The 20,599-nt window shown below is 51.8% G+C and overlaps 1 protein-coding gene across 1 annotated transcript; it reads left to right on the top strand.

Moving 5' to 3' along the window:
- The first annotated feature begins 1,776 nt into the window (after positions 1-1,776).
- On the top strand, positions 1,777-20,343 carry LOC149362868 (uncharacterized). Its single transcript, XM_089573286.1, has 2 exons — positions 1,777-4,386; positions 11,906-20,343. Exon 1 carries the CDS (start codon positions 2,672-2,674, stop codon positions 4,382-4,384), a length of 1,713 nt encoding a protein of 570 aa, XP_089429412.1. The 5' UTR covers positions 1,777-2,671; the 3' UTR covers positions 4,385-4,386; positions 11,906-20,343.
- The last annotated feature ends 256 nt before the right edge of the window (positions 20,344-20,599 follow it).

The raw sequence follows: 20,599 nt of genomic DNA, 5'->3' as shown, positions 1-20,599 counted from the left end.
CCCGGCTACTCCCCGTGACCACTTTTGCGGATCAAAAATCTGTGACTGCGCAAAATGTGGCTGGGTCCAGAGCTGAAGATCAGCACCCACCTGGGACGCTCAAACAAACTGCTCATGGCTGCTCATTAAAAAACAAAAAGTTGCTGGGCGTTAGTAATAGTTGGCTGCCTCAACCACAGATGGCGCCACCTTCCGTTAACCTACACAGGTGCTCTGGTCGCCACGTCATGATTCGGATTTGGCGCCAAAATCGGGGCAATGAACCTTCCATTCATGCGTCGCGCAGAGCGGGCACGCGGGCTAGGCTGCAGCATGTGGCTGCTAGAAAACAGACGCGTTGTTCACTTTTTCTCTCTCCTCTCCTTTTTACGAATGTAGCCGCGTATGCCCGCGTAGGTCGGGTATTGGTCACAACTGCAGAAACAGGCCCTGATGCGGCAGCAAGGCCGCACCGGGCAGCGGGACACGGCGCGGAAATTTATTTGCGCGGTTTCGCGATCGATATTTGGGCGCGCGCGGCTATATGGCTGAGGGCACACGACAGCAAGCTCGATCAGTCTTCCGTGCCAAAAAGTGGCTGCCGCTGCAAACAGATAACTCTGTCGGGAATCTGCCGTGATCCTAATCACATGAGGATTATCTCATAGAGGCTTACCTCTGGAAAATACTAGCAGATGGAGCCAGTTATAAGAACTAAAATGTTACTTATATATATATATATATATATATATATATATATATATATATATATATATATATATATATATATATATATATATATATATATCAAAAGAAAAACCAATGTGCGCGATATATTACCGTACATGATGAGAGGTATACTGTTCTGGTGGTCGCAGCGGCGTATAGCGCTTGTCTGCGTCGTTTACTTTCCGTCCCGTGTGTTCCCTGTGCGCTATTTTTTACATCATGAACGTTATCCAACTTGCCCAACTTTCCGCTTTGCTGGGCGTATAGGAATTTGCGAACAGCATTCGATAGCATGAAATAAATCGGTAGTGTCCCCGCACTGTGCTGTCAATTCGCAGTGATTATTTACCGCACCTGCCGCCTCAGCTTGATTCATTGCGACGATTGTTACGTCGACGTGCATTCTTTTGCATGCCCACGTGCTTAGTTATAGGTGCCACCATCGGCTTTTAATCCATCAGCGAAAAAAGCGCGCCCAGCGACGCCACCCCGCCCGTTCGCGGCATTTCTTGCCCGCGGGCGCCGGCGTCTGTCAGCGCTGACGGCGCCTCGGTAAGCTGCTCAATCCGAGATTGCCCACGTCGATGCCAGCAGCAGCAGGAGCGGCAGCTCCAGACTTTCAGCTATTTCGCTCGCGCAAATCCCTCGCTCATCTCTCGCCCTCTTCGAAAGCTGCTTGCATCCGTGGCAAAAGCCGTCGGGAGTTTCTTTCCTTCTCTCGCGGAAAGCCTCTCCACATTTTTTTCTCTGCCCCCGCTTGCTTTCCTTCCTTTCATTCCACACCCCTCAAACCCTCCCCGCCTCTTTGCGCAGGCCGTGCCACCTCTCGCCGGCCTGGCCAAACACACCGATCCCGTCGTTTTTCGTTAAAAAAAAACGCGTTTTGTCTCGCTTTCTCGCGAGAACCTCTAATTGTAGCGAGTTCTTTGTCGTCGATATCAACTTGCCGGGCCCCCTTCGGCACGCAGGCATGAGTGCGTGGAGCGAAAACACTTTTGCTTTTGCTCGCGCGCGATAAGGCAGCGCTGGTTTTTCTTTCGGGTCTGGCAACAACAAAGACGCGCATTTTTTTTCTTCCGCCGCCGCTACCGCCCGCAAAAATAACTGGCAACCCTGGCGCCGATCAAATGGATCGTTGACATCGCATATTGCGTTTTTTTCTTTGTTCCTTGGATGGACGTGTGTAAATAGTTTTGTCTTTGCCGGAGTCCAGCGCGAAACTTCATTCAAACCGAAGGAGGTGACGGAGAGCCCGAAGGACTTCGCAGTGCTGCGCACGATGGAACTGTGAGCCCTAAAAAAAGAAGCCAGCGGCAGTGAGCCATCTTGTTTTTTAACGGACCACCTTCGTTTTTTTTATTTTTTTTGAAAAATACAAAAAAGTAATTATTGGCGTTTAACGCGTGTGCGAGCCGCCCTAGCTCGCGCTGGGCGAGTTTTGCGGCGAGTCCGATCAGGTCGCAAGGAGTGGAGAAAAAAATTTGGCTATGTTTTTTTCTTTTTGTATGTGTTTGCTTTCGGCCACCAGAAGGCCATTTTTTCCAGGCTCCATTCGGCTTTCCTTTCTTGACAGCTGACAGCATTAGGGCAAATTTTTAGGGGTAACGGGTCTGCCCAAAGCTATTTCTGGGCATCCCCGGGCCAACTCGGACGCCGGTGGTGCAGGGAGAGCGGCGGATCGTCGGGCGGCCCAGCGAAATGAGCAGGTTCTTTTTATTGTTTCCGCTTGAAATTTGTTTGTTTGATCGCGTCCCATCCCGGGCGCCCTTTTTTCAAACGCCGCTCCATGGACGTTTTCTCGTGAGGCCCTCGCCGCGCCGGGGTTGATGGAAGGCCCAACAGCGCCGGGGCGGCCCTCATCGTGGACTTTGCCAGCCGCCGAGTCGCTCCGCGGCCGCTCGCCCTTTGTCTCGGCCGGGCCGGGGCCGTCGCTCGAGTAGCCGTCCGCGGCAAGATGTAAACAATGGACCCAACCTTCGGTTTCTCATCGGGGCTGCCCACCCAGATCCCGCTCTTCACGTCAGCCCACCGGCTGTTCAACTTCTACAATTTGGAGAAGGAGTCTATGCTGTACGGCGAGACCGGCCCCAGGGAGAACAGCGCCAATGCCTCGTCCGCCCCGGGTCCCCCTCCGAACGCGCTCTGCGTGGCCAACGCCGCCGGTGGCAGCGCCCACCACGGCGGCTCGCACGCGGTGTCGGCCGCGGCCGCGGCGGCGGCCGCAGCCGCGGCGGCCGCCAACAGCGTGCACAGTGTGAGCACGCAGAGCAGCCCGGTGCCGCACCAGCAGCAGCAGCAGCCGGGCGCTCCGCCGCCACAGCCGCCTCAGCAGCAGCAGCAGGGGCCCCAACAGCAGCAGCAGCCGGGCCCCCAGCCCCACTCCGCAGCAGCAGCCGCTCAGCCACAGCCCAAGGCGCCCGCCAAGCGGGGCGAGTTTCCGTGCGAAATCTGTGGAAGAGTCTTCACGCAGAAAGGGAATCTGAAGAGTCATATGTACTGTCATTCTGGTGAGAAACCGTACAACTGCGACGTGTGCGGCAAGGGATTCACTCAGAGGTCGAGCTTGGACTACCACCACACGCTGCACCTGGGCGAGAAGCCCTTTGGGTGCGAGGTGTGCGGCAAGCGGTTCACGCAGAAGGGCAACCTCAAGACACACATGAACTCGCACACGGGGGCCCGGCCGTTCCGCTGCGAGATCTGCGGGCGCGGATTCACCCAGAAGGGCAATATGAAGACTCATTTGGCGACCCACTACGGGGAAAAGCCGTATGCGTGCGAGGTGTGCGGCAAGCGGTTCACCCTCAAGGGCAACCTCAAGACCCACGTGATGGCCCACGAGGGCGTCAAGCCCTTTGCCTGCGAGGTGTGCCACAAGAGCTTCTCGCAGAAGCTCAGCCTCGAGTACCACATGAACAGCCACATGGGCCGCAAGCCGTACGCCTGCGAGGTCTGCGGCAAGGGGTTCACCCAGAAGGGCAATATGAAGACTCACATGCGTTCCCACTCGGGCGAGAAGCTTCACACCTGCCAAATCTGTGGCAAGGGGTTCACTCAGAAGGGCAATATGAAGACCCACATGAAGATTCACCTGCGGCCGCCGTCCCTCGACAAGCCCTACTTCTGCGGCATGTGCGGCAAGTCGTTCGTGATGAAGTCGAGCCTCGAATGCCACATGGCCACCCACGTGCCCAAGAACGGCGCGACGGGACCAGCGGGGAACCACCCCAGCCACCTGACGCTGGGGCCGAGCCACCTGGCTCTGGGCACGTCCCAGGCGGCACAGGCCGCCCAGGCGCAGGCCCAGCAGGCTCAGGCTCAGGCCCAGGCTCAGGCTCAGGCACAGGCCCAACAGCAGCAGCAGCAGCAGCAACAACAGCAGCAGCAGCAGCAACAGCCGGGGCAGCAGCAGCAGCCCGGCCAGGCCTCGTCACCCGGTTCCCCACCGCCCACCATGGTGCCGCCGCGCAGCCTGACCAACATCCAGGCCAGCATACAGAGCATGGGGGGCCTGAAGGGCATGTTGCCCAGCGGGGCGGCGGCCCCACCCCCACCACAGGGGGCCGGACCCAGCAGCGGCTCCTCGGCCATGTGCGCCCTTGGCGGCGCACCTCCGGCCGGGGGAGACAAGCCCACCGTCGTCGTGCCTGGAGGAGCCGTCCTCTCCGCCCTCTGAAGGTAGGGGGCGCACCACTCTCTTGCACCTGTCCAGGTCGAGCGGCGCTGTGTTTCTGTTCTCGCAGCTGTCGTCACCTTTCATGACTAGAGGGAATGCGTGTGACTGCACCTTCTCCTTTCCTCCGTTGCAGGCTGTTTTCCTTCGCACCTGATTGAAGGCTTTACTTGATTTGTGGGGGGAATGTGGTGAAACCATGGATTAAATCATGCACAGTCATGAAACCAGTTGGGTAGGGAGGCTTCCTGCTGAACAGCATGGTAGAATTTGGGCTTGACAAAAGTGTGTGTTTAGTGGGAGGAAGTTGTATTCTAAAAAAGTTGCCGAGTCTAAGAGATGACTTGATACAAATAGCCAAGGCTGCCTCTAAAGGGAAAAACGGGAAGTGGCACTAGACGGGTAGGTTACCCTTCAGGTACACTGCCATTTTATCATTGCTCAGAGGTGATTGCATCGCTGAGAAAATCATTAATGAAATCCCCGACGTAGTCTGAGCGGCATTGCATCATTTTGATAATGCATAGCCCTGTGGGCTCTTGCAGTGTCGCAGAAAATTAATGAAAATTAAACCACTTGGCCTGATAGTATGTCAGCTCGTCAATTTTTATCGAGAGGTGCGAGGTTTGATCCCCAGTGCCGCCAGGTATACCCACCGATGATACAATGGGTACAAGCTTTCCCCTGGCCTGGTGCAGTTCCATGCGATTGGGTCTTAAGGCCACACAAGAATTTGTTTTTTTGTTGTTTTTTTTTTCCCACAGAATGCACTTCCTATTCACTCTTGTTGCTTACAGTACAGGTGCACCAAAAACAAAGCAAGAGCATGCGAGTAGTCTCGAAGCTGCTTTCCAGCATGGCCTATGAGCGCATGCGGGCAGTGAAGGTCCGGTGGACCGATTTGGTGCTTGGCTTACCATTGGCACTGGTTCAGCCATGCCGCTTCCATCTGTGTTCGTTAGAGGGGCCTTTAAACATGCTCTGAAACACCTTCTGAGGAGAGTACATAAAACTCGCTCAGCCACTGTATTCTTTCGTAATGAACACTTGAGCGAAATAATACACTTCTACACGCAGCAGAGAAGCCACAGTCGCGCGTGAAAGTTGGCGAGTCCTTTGCGGTGACTTTTTCATGCTTTCGCGCTCTCCTCCGTCTCGCGACCCTGCGTATTTCTGTTCAGAGATTTGCTATTGCTTAGATTCTTTCAGATTGTTATGCAGCTACCTTGGCTGCGGCTGCTCTGCTGCGTCGCTCCGGTGGGTCACGAGACTCCGCCCCACAGGGAATTCCCGCGTGCATCGATCCGCAGCCAGCATGGGGCCGAGTTGGTTGGGCTGGCGAACGGGCGCCAACCTTTAAGTGTGAAAAAAGTGACGAGAAGAGAAGAAAAGGTGCAAAAATGCTGAAAGTCAAATTTTGACTGCTGATAGCTTCTACAAAACGCATAAAAACGAGTTCTTGCTGGAGGATATTCATGAAGTGGCGTCCTTTACCATCCGAGGAACATTGCACCTTTATGGAGAGCCCCTTTTCAGAGTCCTTTTTTATGCTTCTTGCAAGGATTTATCAATGGTGCGCTGCTATTTGGTGGTTGAAGAATAACAGCAAAGCGAAACGCCGACTGCGGCAGGCATGCGTGAGCCAGCACTCTCAAAGTGGTTGCATTCGTGACTGAGCAGAATGTGCAGGCTGCCAAAGAGCAACCCTTTCGGCACGATGTGGGCCAACGATAAAACCATGAATGAAGCATTGAGGGCGCTCCTGGCGAGCCCTGATGGAAGCAGCATGGCTCTGCCGGTGATAAGGCGAACATTGAAACTTCCGGATGTGTCCGTTGGACCCTTGCTATCGGCATGCACTTCCACTGCTGGAGTGCACTGGAAAGGAGTTTGTCCACCGCTCCCGATCTCTGTTTTACTTTTGTGGCATTGGATGGGGGAAGTTGCAGTTTTCATTCAAACCAGTGCTTTCAAGCTGAGTGGATGACTACATGCCATGTCTGATATTGACTAGTTGGGTATTGATTATATGTAGTTACCGTAAAATTCCGAGCAAGCGCACCCTCTCCAGCAAGTTGAAATCACTGGCATAGTAGGGGGGGGGGGCGCTATCCCGGAACAGCGCCAAAATTCAAGATGGCGGCGACATTTTTCCGCCAGGAAAAAAAAAACGCCGTGCACACGGGTTTAAAATCTTATTTAGCTCGAGCAACATGAACTTTATTGAGCGAAAGATTGCTAGGTCAATTACTCTCGAAACCGTCAAAAGAATCCTCCGAGTCAGTCGCAAAAAAAAGTTCACAACATTCCGCTCGAAGCGCACCCCGGTCTTCTGGTGCCACGGCTCCAACTCTGCCAATCGGCCATGCAGGTCGCCGTCCTCCGAGCCATCGAATGCGTTAGTAATTCCGCATCCCTTGAAGGAGCGTGCCACAGTCTCCTCAGGTACAGCAGCCCATGCCTCGGCAACAAAATCAAGAACATGCTGGCGCGACGGCTTCTTCAGGTTTCCTTTGATTGTCCTCTCTTCTTCGCGCATATATTCTTCCCACAAACGCCGTAGGGTGGACTTGAAAGGCTTGTTCCAATAAATGTCAGCCGGCTGCAGGATGCTCGTGCACCCCGCAGACACATAGAGCACATCGGTATCGCGCTCCTCGAAAGCATTCTTGGCAGCTTCTGTTTTATGGATGGGCGCCTGGTCCAGTACCAGTAAGCGGCGCACGTCATCGACTTTTGGGCCCCAGATTCTCGACAGCCACTCCTGCATCTTTTCTGATGTCATCCAGCCATTTTTTGTGGCGGTGAGACGAACATTTGCTACGAATAAAAGAAAAAAAATTCAGCGTTTTGATCGAACGAACTGAGTGACATCGCGATTCCTCGCCCATTTGAAAAAAAGAATCATCCTCACCTGGTATGCGAAGGCTCGCGAAGACCCTGGCTGGAATTTTCCCGGTTTGTTCCTTGAAAATAACGAAGGCCGGGAACTTGTGGCCGGTGGCGCGTGCGGCTAGGCAAACCGTGAAGCCTCGTCGGGCACATCCAGTGTTTGCGATCCGTATGGTGCCTTCGCCGACCACGTTTTTTGTCCTGTTGGCTGGGTTGTCTATACGGACCATCGTCTGGTCCATATTGGCGATGTTGTACAACGTGTAGCCGTTGCACCGTCGCAGGGAGTCTGCGGCAGACCGAAAGGCATTTGCTGCCTCTGAATACTCTTCGGGCGTCTTCTGGCTCTCGTTCGTAGAACGGCGCATTGACACGCCGAACCGCTGCTTCCATCGACTTATGTAATGGCTGGAAGCTGCGAAGTTTCCCAGCTGCATGTTGCTGGCTATTCGGACAGCCTCTTCAGAGAGAAGCCGGTTACTAACGGCCCGTCCTGCCGTTCTTTCCCGCTCGAAGAACGCATCGTCCACGCATTCACTGAAAACTGGGGCGCCGTTACTCAGCTTTCTTCGAAGTTTTGCTCTCCTGTAGTTATGCTGAAGCAACTTCTTGAAATTATTGTACCATTCCCGTATTTGTTTGCGGGAAGGTAGAATACTGCTGTTGCTGAAGTCTCCTATGAGCAGAAAGCTCTGAAAGGAGAAAGAACAGTAATTAAAGTCCTGTAAAATTTTTCGGGATGTTCAGGTCTGAAATTACTGTGGACGCTCGGTTCGAGTGAGGGGTGGGACAGTTTTGCAAGGGCTTGCCAAAACTACATTTCAAGTCGGTACTCAGAGGCTTGCCTGTACACTGGCATGTGCTGCTCAGTGTTGGTAGCAAAGCCTCGTCCTGAGCTGATTAAAGCGTCTCCTTTGCTTCTCTCCTTTCCCAGTGCAAACTTAAGTGTGTTGTTTGTAGTGAAGTGTTCTGTGCACTTTTGTTAGTAGTTCTTTTTTTTTTGGCATTGTAACAGTGCTCTTCTTGCTAGTCCACTCACCTGCTGTAATGGCTTGCACAACAATGCAATGGCTGTGATAGCAAACCATAAGTGTCGCAGATATGTGTAAGGACAGGGGTCACAAGATGGTAAAGCTTGGAGTGCAGAAGTGACTGACTCACGTACAGAACAGGCTTAATTGCAGTACAAGTTCATGTTCAGAGGAATTAATGCTTTAGTGATGCGTGAAGTTGCTAGATTTAAATTACGGAAAACTGTGGTGTGTCATTTAGGACACGATGCTGGTGATTTTGGAAGGCTAGCCTCACCCACGCCCCGTACATGTTGCCCCCTCTTGCCTTCGCATTGCCATGTGCGGCTGGTGCTGGTTTGAGGATGGCCCCATGAACTTCATTTGGGGTCATTGTGTTATGGTTTGTGTTTGATCCTCATGTGTTTGCACTAGTTCAGGTCTTGGGCTATGTTTGTCATAATTGTTGAAGAAATAAGTGTTCAGTTGTCTGAAGTTAGGAGAGGACTGCCTGTATAGGGTAACTATATAAAGCGAGGTTGGTTTGCACTAAGGTAGTAACATTATACCTACCGTGGCAAGGCACGTCAGCATTTGTTTTGGCTGGCAGGAACTTGCAGGGTAGTGTTTGACACAGTGCTCATGTATAGTAACATGTTCATTACAGCTATAGCTGAGATGTGGCCTAATGTGGCGCCACTGCAGTCTGTGTGGCTTCTATTTGTAGGCTATGGCACAATCCGTGCATGACAAAGGGCATGTTGACACGTTGCCGTTCACTTAGGACCTTGAGCATATTCACTAAAAAAAATTCCCTGTGTGCCTCCTGTTTGTGTAGGGGTTTTTAATGCTTGCCCGATCTTGGAGAAATACAGGGTTGCTTGGGCATATGATGTGGGTTGCGGCCGTGGTGCTCAGTTAACTCCTAATGAAAACATGTTAACCTGAGCTTGCGGCTAGTTAGCGAAGCCGGTGGAGCTTCATTCTCGGCATGTTGTTGGCGGTCAAATGCATTACCTATCAACTATGTTGCCTGAGATTGCAGCTGGTTATGCCCTCATTCTCTTTTTCACTTATTATTGGTCTCCTGATTGTACATGCAGACTATTCAACAGGCTCTGAGAGTTACTTGGAATTTGCCGTGTGTGGTGCATAGTCTGAACAGCACGGTATGCCAGGGTGGTTGCTGGTGGCATAGTCTTGTGGGGGGGGGGGGGGGGGGGAGGGGGGGGGGGGTGCTGGGCTGCAGTTCATCCTTGGGTAGGTATGATGAAGCAAAAAATGGGTGAATACTGTGCTCAGGGGATGGAGTTCCTCACCATGTGGTCCATTGAGTTAATTTCATTCTTCTAGGTGCTTCTAACACCACCTCCTTGAGTTATTTCAGTGCTTGCTATGTCATACCTGTCATATTCTGATTGCCAGTCAGTCCCACTGGCTCAGTGAGATGTGCCAGTCCGTTGCCTGTTTTCCACAGTGGGCTGAAAAGTTAGTTTGGTGGTGCAGTGTGTCATCACATAGCTGTAGCTGTAGCCCTCCCTATAGACCAGAGCACGAAACAAATTTGAGCGCCGCCATTTTGAAAGCGCTGTGGCGCCATCTGTTGAATGGGAGCGGCGGCTATACGGCACTATGTAAGCGCTGCATGACGCCGTAATTGGAGACGTGACTTGCTATGATCGAGTTTATTATCCTGCGACTTTCAGGGAGGTCGTTGTGTCCACTGGCGATGGGTTTTGCTGCCCCCTTGTCCACCACCGGGGCAAATGCCTCCAGTGTGTGCAAGAACTTCACATCCGGTTTCTTCAAACCATGTGTTGTTAGAAGTCCGCTAAACGATGAGTCATCCCTCATGGCCCGAGCCGTTTTGGGACGTCAAATCCCATAAAACCAAACTGAACGATGAGGCAGTGTTCAATAATGCAGCGAGCATTGCTACAAACTGTTCATCTGCATGCTTGCCCTTTGTGCAGATAGCAGGTTTGATAGGGTTTTGTCACAAGTCACTATCTCAAACCCTCTGAGGCTGGCAACTTTTGCGAGCTACGAATTCCAAACGTGTGTAGGCGCGATGTCCCAAAATCCGGGGTATATGATAATTCGGGAAACTCTGACACAGCGTTTCCCACGTAACATAGCACTCGAGCTAGAAATGCGATCCGATTCCAGCGCCCAGAATGGGCTCACGGAGGATCGCCCCACTTTGTCAGATTCATAGGATTCTATCGGTCATACTGCAAGCCACCGCGCTATTTCAGCGTGGCCGCATAAATTGATGTTGCTAATGAGTAAGCGCAGGAAATCAACTCTGTAGCTTCGGGCTGCATGCGCATCGCTATGGCGCACGCAACCTCCCCAGGAGGAGAGCGGCAGAGCGCAAGAAAACAGGCTTCCAAGTCCACAAAGGAAACGTTTATTCACCCTGTTTCAAGTGCTTCGAGCATACCAGCATGTTCCCATGACACGGTCACTGATTGCTAAACGTATTGAGATGGCCACGCAGTTAGGCCGACCGTTTCAAGCTCAGTACTTACTCGTACTTTAGTACTTGCCTCGTATTTCGTTCTATGCACCTCAGCGATCCATATTTGGTGCAGGTTAGCATTTTTTACGCCCGATGATAAAAGGTGCAGGCTGAACACTCCGCAGTGGCAGAGCTCTCGACACATGTCGTACACATTGCACTCAGTGCTCCACAACCCAGCTGCTTCTTTTCCTTTGGCTGTTAATGCATGCATGGACATCGCAGTGGTGCCCAGATGACTTCTTGTACTTCCTGGTGGATGACACGGACATGTTTTAGCACTCTGAGAGGTTACAAGGCTCGCTTGTTGTGCATGGCACAATGGCACTTAGCAGCGTTTTGGCAGCCCGGCGGAAGATGGCGCCTGTTGCCTGGGCTTGAGAGTACGCGTGAACTGGTCCTGGTGCACGAGTATCATATTCTGGTCTATAGTAGTGACCTGTCTTACAGAAGCAAGATAGCCTCTGTACAAAAGCACTGCTGCTGAAAGAATTTCGGTGCTGTCAGAGCTGTAAAAAAAAATACAAAAACAAAGAAATGCCTGCTCACTCGGAGCACAGCTATAGCATGGCTGAAATAGTAGCTGTAGTTCTGGAAGCCTTTAAGATTACTTCAGAGAACACTTCATTCTTGTAAATTTTTTGACGAAGTTTGCAGGCTATTTGCTCGTGTAGGATTGCTGAACCTCTTGGAAGTCAACTTCAGCAACCTGACTGCTTAGGGTTTGGTGCAGTTTGAGGTTCTTGGGATGTCCTTGCATCTGTTGCCAATTTGAAATTGTCTGCATGAAATGGGCGTTGCAGGCTTTCGACATTGAAATTGCGGACGAAGCAGCATTTGAGGCCTGAAACCTTGGTGCCTGTTCATGTGTGCCCACGGGAGCTGCTTTGTGCTTCCCGTCAGGACTGAAAGCCAGCTACTTTTGCTGGCTTCAGTGGCTCGAGAGTCTCTCTCACCCTGGCAGTCTCGGGCTTACGGTCATTTTGGCCCTGTCATCTGCTTGGTCAGCGACACTGTCGGTCGCCCGGGACGTGTGTGCCTGCAGTGGCGCAGAAAGCTGCCGCATATTGCCTTGCTGAGGTGCCTCTTCCTTCGCAGGTGGAGTCCGGCGTCTTCCAGCAGTGCGCTGCTGCCCTCCCACCACCACCGGACCCTATTGCCCCTGACCACCTGACACCCCTGACCCCTGAACACGCCCAATGTCTTCGGCCGACGCGTCGTCGCCCTGAGGACTTTTCGCGCCCGCTGGCTGTGCTGTCTTGCAGCCAGCCGCCAGGAAAACTGCGTTTGTAACCGCACTGGCTCGCGTTCGAGTGTAAACCCTTTCCAAGAGCAGCAGAAAACGGGAAAACGGAAAGAGCAGGCAGACATGTCTCGCGCTTCGGCGCATCATGCCGCCGCCGGTCAGTACTGCCGGCTCAGGTTTTTTAGATTCATCTACCTCGCTGTCTCAGCCTACCTCTCATTCGCTCTTGCAGTCCTTCTCCTCCCTTGTTTTCATCTCCTTTCAGTGTCCCCCTTGTTTTTTTTCTGCTTTCTTCTCCTCCGCCTTTCCCAAGGCCTTGTTCCAAGGGGCGAGCTTCCAAGACATGCTGTGGCGGTGGCATCCATTGGCAAACCTCCGACCGACCCCCCACTTATGTGGCTCAAACAATGGAGAGAAACAGGTTATCAGGTTTGTGTACCAGAGGTGGAAAGAATTCAAATATTAGGCCTCCCCCGTGTCTCTGCACTCTTAAAAATGCCACCAGAGAAGGCTCATCGACCACCGGCACAGCCTTGTTTGTGAAAGTGCGTCCTTTTCACCTCCAACCCATTTCCACTGCCTCCCTGGCACTTGCACAGCAGGCCCACCTAGCTTAGCAATCCCGTCCAGGGCAGCTTGGTGTTGGGTGCGCCCCTGCGCTCGGACCCGCTTGCATGCACGTGTCATGCCTCAGACATTGGAGAGCTCTCTTGTCAGTGCCTTTTACTAGGGATGGGGTTCTTTTTACCGCATCCGGGGGAATCGACTTTGTAACGACTAGTGGCAACTTGCGGTGGCTCAAGTCACTGCCTTGTGTAGTCCTGAAATTGACGGGTTCGCGTTGCATTTGGCCTTTCGGATGGTTGTTGCCGCTTTCACGCTTCCGGAGGACCCGGCCAGCCCCCTGATCCAGTCGGGGTGGCCTCTGGGGAATCGGAGCCAGGATAGACGGGTGTTTATGCAAAATGTGAGAAGTGTACAGGAAGCGGCCGACTCCGGGAAGAGGTGCGCCCCACGCTGCTGCCCCCACTCCCCCCCTCATCTCCTGCAGGGTACTGTTTTCCTTCTAGTCCTGTTCTTTGTTGACTTGAGAGAGAGAGCAGCAGTGTCTTTGAATGCATCACCACGACGTCGTCGGCTCCTTGGGCGACTCCCTGAAACCCCCCCCCCCCCCTCTTGCGCCCTGTTTTTCCCCCCCTTTCTCATTCTCTCTCTCTCTCTCTCACTCTTTCTCTTTGCTCCCAACATCGAGGCAACTTCTTGCAAGAGAGCAGCACATCCAGAAGAGGAATTGTTGTTGCATGGTACGGCTTGATCCGCGACATCTGCGAATATGAAGAATACTCTCCCACAGGAACTTGAAGTAGCAAAGCAGACAAAACATACTGACGTTGAGTGGCTATGAAGAGCGGAATTGATGAGAAACCCAAGGAGTTACTTTACCTTTTATTTTTTTTTTTTGTGTTCGTAAACACAGTTGCGCAGCTACCCAGATGGTATGTTTTCCGTCTGGCCTGCGAGACCGCCTACGTCACACATTTTTTTTTCTGTCATCTGTGACCCGTGCGTGTCGGACGTCTTTTTCTTTTTTTTTTCATCATCTCTTGGAGATGCGTTTGGTATTTTTTTTTTAAGAAGTGTTGTTGACGGTCATTGTCGGGGGATGCAGGTTGCAGTGTGTGTTGTTGGTATTTGTTCATTCTCTGTTTCTTACCAGCTCTCTTTCGATGTTGGTGTACTTTTGACAGCAGTGTTGTAGTTTTGCTGACAGTTGCCTGTTCTTTTCCCTTTGCTTGCAGTGCTGAGTGGTTGTTTGCCTTTTCTCTCGCAATAAGTCTTGCTGATTTCGCTTTTTATGTTGTGTGTCGGTCATTGTGTGCAAAAAATATTTTCTGTTTAATGAGCGGACATTTGTGTGTTAAGTGCGTGCAGAACTGTGGAACTTTGTTTTATTGATCTCTGTTTCCTTACGCGCGCCCATTTGGAAAAAGGATTGTACGTTTTACCAAATTGTGCCCTCAGGAATATGAAGCAACCTTGTGCACATGCTGCACCGGATTCGTTGCCTAACACCAAGGTCTTCTACATTCAGAGCTTGAAATTAATATAGTTTGTTTGCGACAATAGAATTATTAAAAGCTTGTGTATGCCGTGTGGCGACGAGTTCAGCAGTTCAAACAGTGTAGGCGTGGCGGTTGATGCTGTGTGTATTCTCCACTTGCTGCCTGGAAATGTGTGGTGATCTGCCGCTTTGCGGGCAGGAGCACTGCGCTGCATGGCTGGATGATGAGTGCTTCACCCATTTCCGCTGCCTTCCCCTCCCTGCTGTCTTGGGCTGTCTCCTCGCATATTCCCCTCTGCCCTGCTGCATCTTCTTCCTGTGGGACGAGCGGGTGTCGGCGCTGCTGGAGTTGGAGAAAGCCCGTTCCCACGCTGTCCGTGCTAGCAAGCGTGCCTCTCTCCCCTGCTTTACCCTTCCCTTCCTCCCTTGCCCAGGCTTGTGGTGCTTGACACAGACATATGTGGTTGACACACACGTACGCACACAGACACACGAACACACACACACGGTGAAGGACGCTGTTTGTGCGATGAGCGGCCGCCAGGCCAGTGGGACGGTTTCTGGTGCGCCCCTATCCTCCCCCCCTTGCCACCCCCGAGGCCCAACCCCAGTCCCAGCCCTCGCCCTTGGGACGCCAGTGGGTAGCCTTACACAGAGTGGCCGGCCCCTCAGCGACGTGGTCGAGCGACTGACGCGCAGGACTGCTGATTTTCCCCCTCCTATATACCCGCCCCCACCCCTTTCCAGATTTTTTTCTTTATGGAACGCGTGACCGACTGAAGATCACGGAGCGTTGCGGTCGACCCGGGGACTTGCGGGGGTGAGCGCGCGTGTGCCGCCCCCCGCTGGCTGCCGTGCCGTCGCACCCGGGAGTGCCCGCTGATGAGTAGCAAGCAGAATGGACTTTGGTGGCTCGGGCTATGCTCCCGGCGTGCGCGGCCGGCAGGCGGAGCTCTAGTTTTTTGAGCAGATGTACACGCAGACATGCGGTTGTGTGATGAGTGCACCTGCATCCCCCATTTTTGTGGCGAAGAGTGTGCATTTTGAGCGTGTATGCGCTTTTGGGGCCTGGAGCACCTAGTGTCTTCGAGGTGCGCCTCTCTTTCTCCCCCTTCCTTCCCGTGCCCCAGTAGCCCCTTTTCTTTGGTAGAGTGATCCTTCTGGTCCCTGCCCCTTGTTCCACCTCTGTTCACTCCTTGCCTTTTCCTTTGCTGCACTCGTAAACCGCTGTTGTGGCCTCTGTGTGGGTGCACAGCAGTGGGTATCTCGGGTGTGCCAGTACGACCCTGTCCTCCTCCTTTCGTTCCTGCATCTCAAGTGTGGGGTGTAGCTGTTTTGCCTCCCTGTAGATTTTTTTTCCCAGTTTGCTTTCGTTTCTTCCCCTCTCCTTCTGTCTTCTCTAAATGCATAGGAAGTGTGTGTATTCTGGTGTGTATCAGGTTTGTGCACCGAGAGCTGTCCCTGATTCGATGTCACAAGTGGGTTCTGGTCGTCGTCTTGAGTTAACGTGCTGTAGGCCTAATGAGTGTAGTGAGTGTGAGCACACCTTGTAGATGCCCGTGTATGGCCTGTGCATTCTTTTGGAGACGGGGCTTGCCTGAAGAAAATGTGTGTGAGTGGAGAAAATTGTTCATCCGGTTGTCGGTCCTCCCATGCTGAAAAATGTGAGCTTGCCTTTTCCACCCCGTCCTCCCTCTCTCCTTCCCCTTACCCAAGGAAAAAAGATAGTTTGACTTACTATGCAAAACTGCAGTCTGATCGGTGTGCTTGTGTGTGCTTCCATGGCTGAAAAAAAAAAAAGGAAAAAAGGTTTTTCTTTCAGTGGGAAGGTCTTGGAGCTGATTCCCCCGCAGTGTAGTAGTGCTCTGTGCACCCCATGCTTAACTCCCCGTGGCTTGTCCACACTCCCCTCTCTCCCACAGTTCTTAGTTTTTGGAAATCTGCCAATAGGTACACGATTGTGCATTGAGAACAGTCTCTGGATTCCCCGTGGTGCAGTTGTCCCCGTACTCCGAGGCAACTAGTCTTGTGCTTATCTCTCCCCTTCTACCTCGCCTCCACGCGCTAACTTTTCGCCATCTTGGCAGCTGATGTGGTGCCCCGTCTCTGAGCTATACATTGTGTCTGGGTTTGTTTGGAGAAGAAGCAAAAAAAAAAAGTTCCTCTGCCGCACTCGCGGGCCTCCGGTGTGCCTGGGCTTTTCCGTGGCACCCTCGGCACCGCCCGACCAAAGCCTCGCCCAGTGCATGCATGGACACGCGCACACACACGAAGAGAAAGCCCGGTGGGCTGTGGTGAAGCCCACCGCCATCGACGGTGAAGTGCACACCGTCGCTGATGCCATCACGACGCCGGCGTCACAACGAGCGCCATCCATTTGGTGCCAGGACGCCTCCTCCGCCTATCTGCCATGGCATCAGTGGATGTAACGGCGACAACCGGAAAAGACTTGCGTCAAAAAGAAAAAACAAACACGAAGAGATAAAACGTGGGGACTCTTTTATTTTCTCTCATCTGGCGCATCTGGAAAGTGGAAAAAGGCACGGAGTGGACACTCCTTCATTGGTGTTGGGGTGGGGGTTCCTCGAGCTCCGGAGGGTGCCTCGCCGGGCCCACCCTTCGGGGCGACTGCAAAAGATGTCCTACGCAAGCATTGATGCACGGCGACCCGTTCGACAGGTGCCGCACGATTGGGGGACGATGTGGCTGCCGCTGGGAGACCCTGCGGCTTGTGCGCGTTTGTCGTCCAGCAAGACTTCCTGTGTGCCTCAGTGGTGGATGTGCAGTGCCGCGTGTGGTAGTGCGGTTTTCGTGCTGTAGCTGCCGCTACCGCCACTGGGACCCTGCAGGGCTCTCGGCGGCTCCGGAGAAAAAAAGGGTGGGTTCTGAAGCAAAAAAAAGAAGGAAAAACGGCTGTGGTTTACGTGCGGCACCTCCTATCAGTCCCTCCAGTGGAAGAAGAAGAAAAAAAAATGGGGGGACGAAGCATGTTCTCGGCTCGTGGAACGTTTTGGACTTAAAATTACCAAGAAGGGTGCAGTATTTGGTCTCTGGATGGAGGAACCTCCCTGGTTTGTGGCCTGGCGTGTCGGTTGTCGCCGCGTGTGTTTGGTGTACATAACTCTTTGTCTGGTTTTGTGGGTCATTTTATTTATGACTAGGGAGCGTGGTCGTCCCTTCCTGTCCAGGCCCTCCCCCACTTGGTGCCACCGTGGCTGCCGTGCGGGTCTGTCCCCGGGCGAGCTGGTGGCACCCTCTGCAGAGGGGAGTGTATATAAACAGTGCCAGCAAAGTTCATGCGCCGCTTTCGCCCTTTGGCCGCTTCCCCCCAGCGTCTTAGTGGGTAGCACCGTTCTCCCCCATTTCACTCCCGCGTTGTGGGAGCGTTTTCTGGTTTTTCTCCTTTTGCTATTACGGCCTCAACACTTCCAACCAGCATGATGATGGCCCCCTACCTCCCACGTGGGGCAATTCGTTTTTTTCTTCGTTCTCTCTTCTCCGGCACTGTAGCGAAGCCTGGCACTTTGTGCGAGCCTCTGTGTGGGCCGCAGTGCAAGCTTGCTAGCTGCGCACAAGCGGAGCCCTCGAGGCCGCAAACCCAAATGTGAGATGGAAGTTCTGCAAGTCTGTGTGTACCTCCTGGGTTATTTGTGGCTGGTGACCTTGCACTGCAGTTCACACGGGTGACCATCTGGAATGGCTGCTGGTCAGTGCTTGCGCATGTTGTCGTATCCCCTCAGTTATCTGGTTGGCTGTCATTGCTCATCACATTTTCATCTCTCATCAGAGTGGTCTTTATTTTCATTTTACTTTGCATTTTAAGGACATGGGTGTGATGAATATAAAGGGCCGAACCTTCTGCTTTTTCTGGGTTCCCGAATGGATGGCTGGCGCTGGCTCCTGCAGGTGCTTGTTTCTCTGGTGGTCCCACCCCCCTTTTTATATGGATATGCATCGGCTTTTTATCTTATTTTGCAAAACGGGAAAAATTCCAGAGCCTCACTCGGTCTTAAAAGCATGGCCCCAAGTTGTCCAGGCCTCTTCCATTGTGCGGGTGTCTGAATGCCTTCTTCCAGGCCCTCTCATGCGTGTAGCCTTTAGTTCTCACCGCACTTGGCTTTTTTAATGCAGTCATGTTGTGTTCATCGAGTCTCCTCATAACTTTTCTTTATTCCTGACACGGAAAAAGAACATTGAAATTGAAACTCGCACCACCACCACCTTTCTTGTGGCAACTAGACATGGCGCGCTTCCTCTATGCGTTTTTTTTTCCCCCCTCCGGTGTGTGTATGGTATCCTTTCACCTCCCTAGCAGTCATTCACATCATTCTGAGTGATAAAGCAAGTGTGTTTCTTGCAAAGGCGTGCAGGATTTTTGTTTTTGTTTCGGCTTTTGCATTTCTAAACCTTGGTTGTTAGTTGTTTTTGTGCACGTCTCGTCTTGCTGAAAGGTGTTGTGTTGTGGTCAGACCTCCTTGTTTTTTTTTTTGTCTTAAGTTGCGTGCCGTGGCAGCTTGTCTCGCAGTGTTTGCTCTTTGTAGGGTCGTTGCGTCCAGAGTGGAAAAAAGGTCGATGCTCTGTACTTCGGAATAGCGTGTCGCTTTTCCCCAGTTATGCGCTGTGTACATTAATTTTTTGTTTGTTGTTTATTTTGAAATGAATTCGGTATCCTTAATGTGGCTATTCATCGTTGAGAAGCCGTGTGCCGGTGAAAATATGAGCGAAATTATAGTTTGTGAATTTTTGTATTCCCTGTTTGACGTCATTAATTTGGGGCGAGTTTGCCATCCATTCTGCTTCCGTTATGGCGGTTTACTTCCTCATATTACGTCCTCCCCCCCTTTGTTTTTGCATTTGGAAGTTGGGAAGACGACTGCTGTTGAGCTTGTGCTGCTATCCATGGTGGTCGAGCGAGTGTCTTGTAAGCATGCTGACTGGCTCGACCTTCCCATTCGGGCACCACTTGATGTGTACGTTGCCTGTGGTACGGTTCATGAGTTGCTTCATTTGGTTCGTTCTTTCCTTCTTTTTTCCCTTGCCCACGCTTTCGGCATCTGTATTGCCATATGTGGCACGAGCTTGCAGGTGTGTGTGTGTGTTCATGACAACATGGATCTCTTACCCAAACTCCTCCAGGCTTTGTGAAACACTCGCACCTGCCACCTTCCCTCCTTCTCTGCTTTGAAATGCATTTTGATCTTTAAAAGAAAGGACCCAGTGGTCAGTCGGTCTCTTTATTTTGCGATTGCTGATTCTGTTTGTATTGGCAGCACATGGAAGATTAAACTCTTGTGTTATTTTTTTTGCCACCATCTGGCTATTGAGCCTCCCACTGCGTCGCTAGCAGCAGTGGCGAGAGAAGCATGTTGTAGTGTATTGCCTGCCACGTCAACTTGTCCTATTGTGTTCTACGTTTTTCTCCTTGCTTTCTGCAATTGTGGTCTTTGTTTTTTTGTTTTTGTAAACATTAGTCTCGTTTGCTCTTTAACGGGTCTTCCCTTCCCTCATGCCCATTTGTCCTGCTGCCATTGTTTTACAGTGAATTCAGAATGACAAAGTCGGTGAGAAAAGCAGGAGGAGAAAGACAGCAATTTACACCTTAGTGGGTAAAAAAGAAAAGTGAAAATTGCGTGAAAAAGGGGGAAAAAAAATGGGCGAAAGTGGCTCTGCGGGCCACTGCCTCGGAAAATGTAAAAGTCTCACTTGCTCTCTCGAAAATGGTAGGTTGGTTATGTCCCCCATATCTTGTAGTTTTTAATGCTGTTGATGTGAGTGTGTCAGGATCTTTTTAGGAGAAAATAATCAGTCTGTGTATAATCGCCTGTTTGTCGCTGTGACTGTAGATTGGGCAAGAGGACGGTGTTCTGCTGGCGGAATTTATTGGCGTCTGCCCCCCCTCACATTCTGTGCTTGTGCTGCTAAGCACAAGCAAAGGCATTTTAACCTGCATCTCGCATTTGTTGAGTAACTAGGTCCTCTAAATTTTTCACTCCAGCATTAGTCTGTTGGAGAAAATTGGCATAAACTGCTCGCTGCTTGTACAACTGTCCCTTTTTCTCACCGAGGTAGCAGAGTTTGTGACAGCACCCGTACTCTTGCCGGGTTCTAACAGGGCACGGCAAAACATTTAGTGTGTGATGCAAAGTGTAATCATGCGAATAGTGTAACCTCATCTGTTTTTTCTCTGTTTTTCGAATTGCCAATAAAATGATACGAGTGGCGTCCGTAGCCTTGCATGTCTCTTCTTGAGGTTGGTCATTGAAGCTGGTTTCCTCTGAAAGTAGGTTGTAAGCATGCTTGGCAGCACCAGATCACTTTAAGGTTTCATATTTATAATCATTCGGGGAGCAGTCAAAACATGTTTATTTTTGAGTGGTTACTGCGGGAATAATGGGCTTTGTACTTGTGTTGGGCAAAACATGTTTTGAACAAGAGGCGCTAGCTCGCGTGTAAAGTTTAAGAATGTGACTTGTTACTTTGCAAG

Source organism: Amblyomma mixtum, chromosome 2 (assembly GCF_055824585.1).
Source record: "Amblyomma mixtum isolate Tamu chromosome 2, ASM5582458v1, whole genome shotgun sequence".
NCBI classification, from domain to species: domain Eukaryota; kingdom Metazoa; phylum Arthropoda; class Arachnida; order Ixodida; family Ixodidae; genus Amblyomma; species Amblyomma mixtum.
Note: the sequence above shows the minus strand (reverse complement) of the source record. Positions and strands in the feature narration are given on the sequence as shown.

What these genes read in the sequence shown, in the direction of transcription:
- LOC149362868 (XM_089573286.1), top strand. Translation starts at nt 2,672, where the DNA reads ATGGACCCAACCTTCGGTTTCTCATCGGGGCTGCCCACCCAGATCCCG.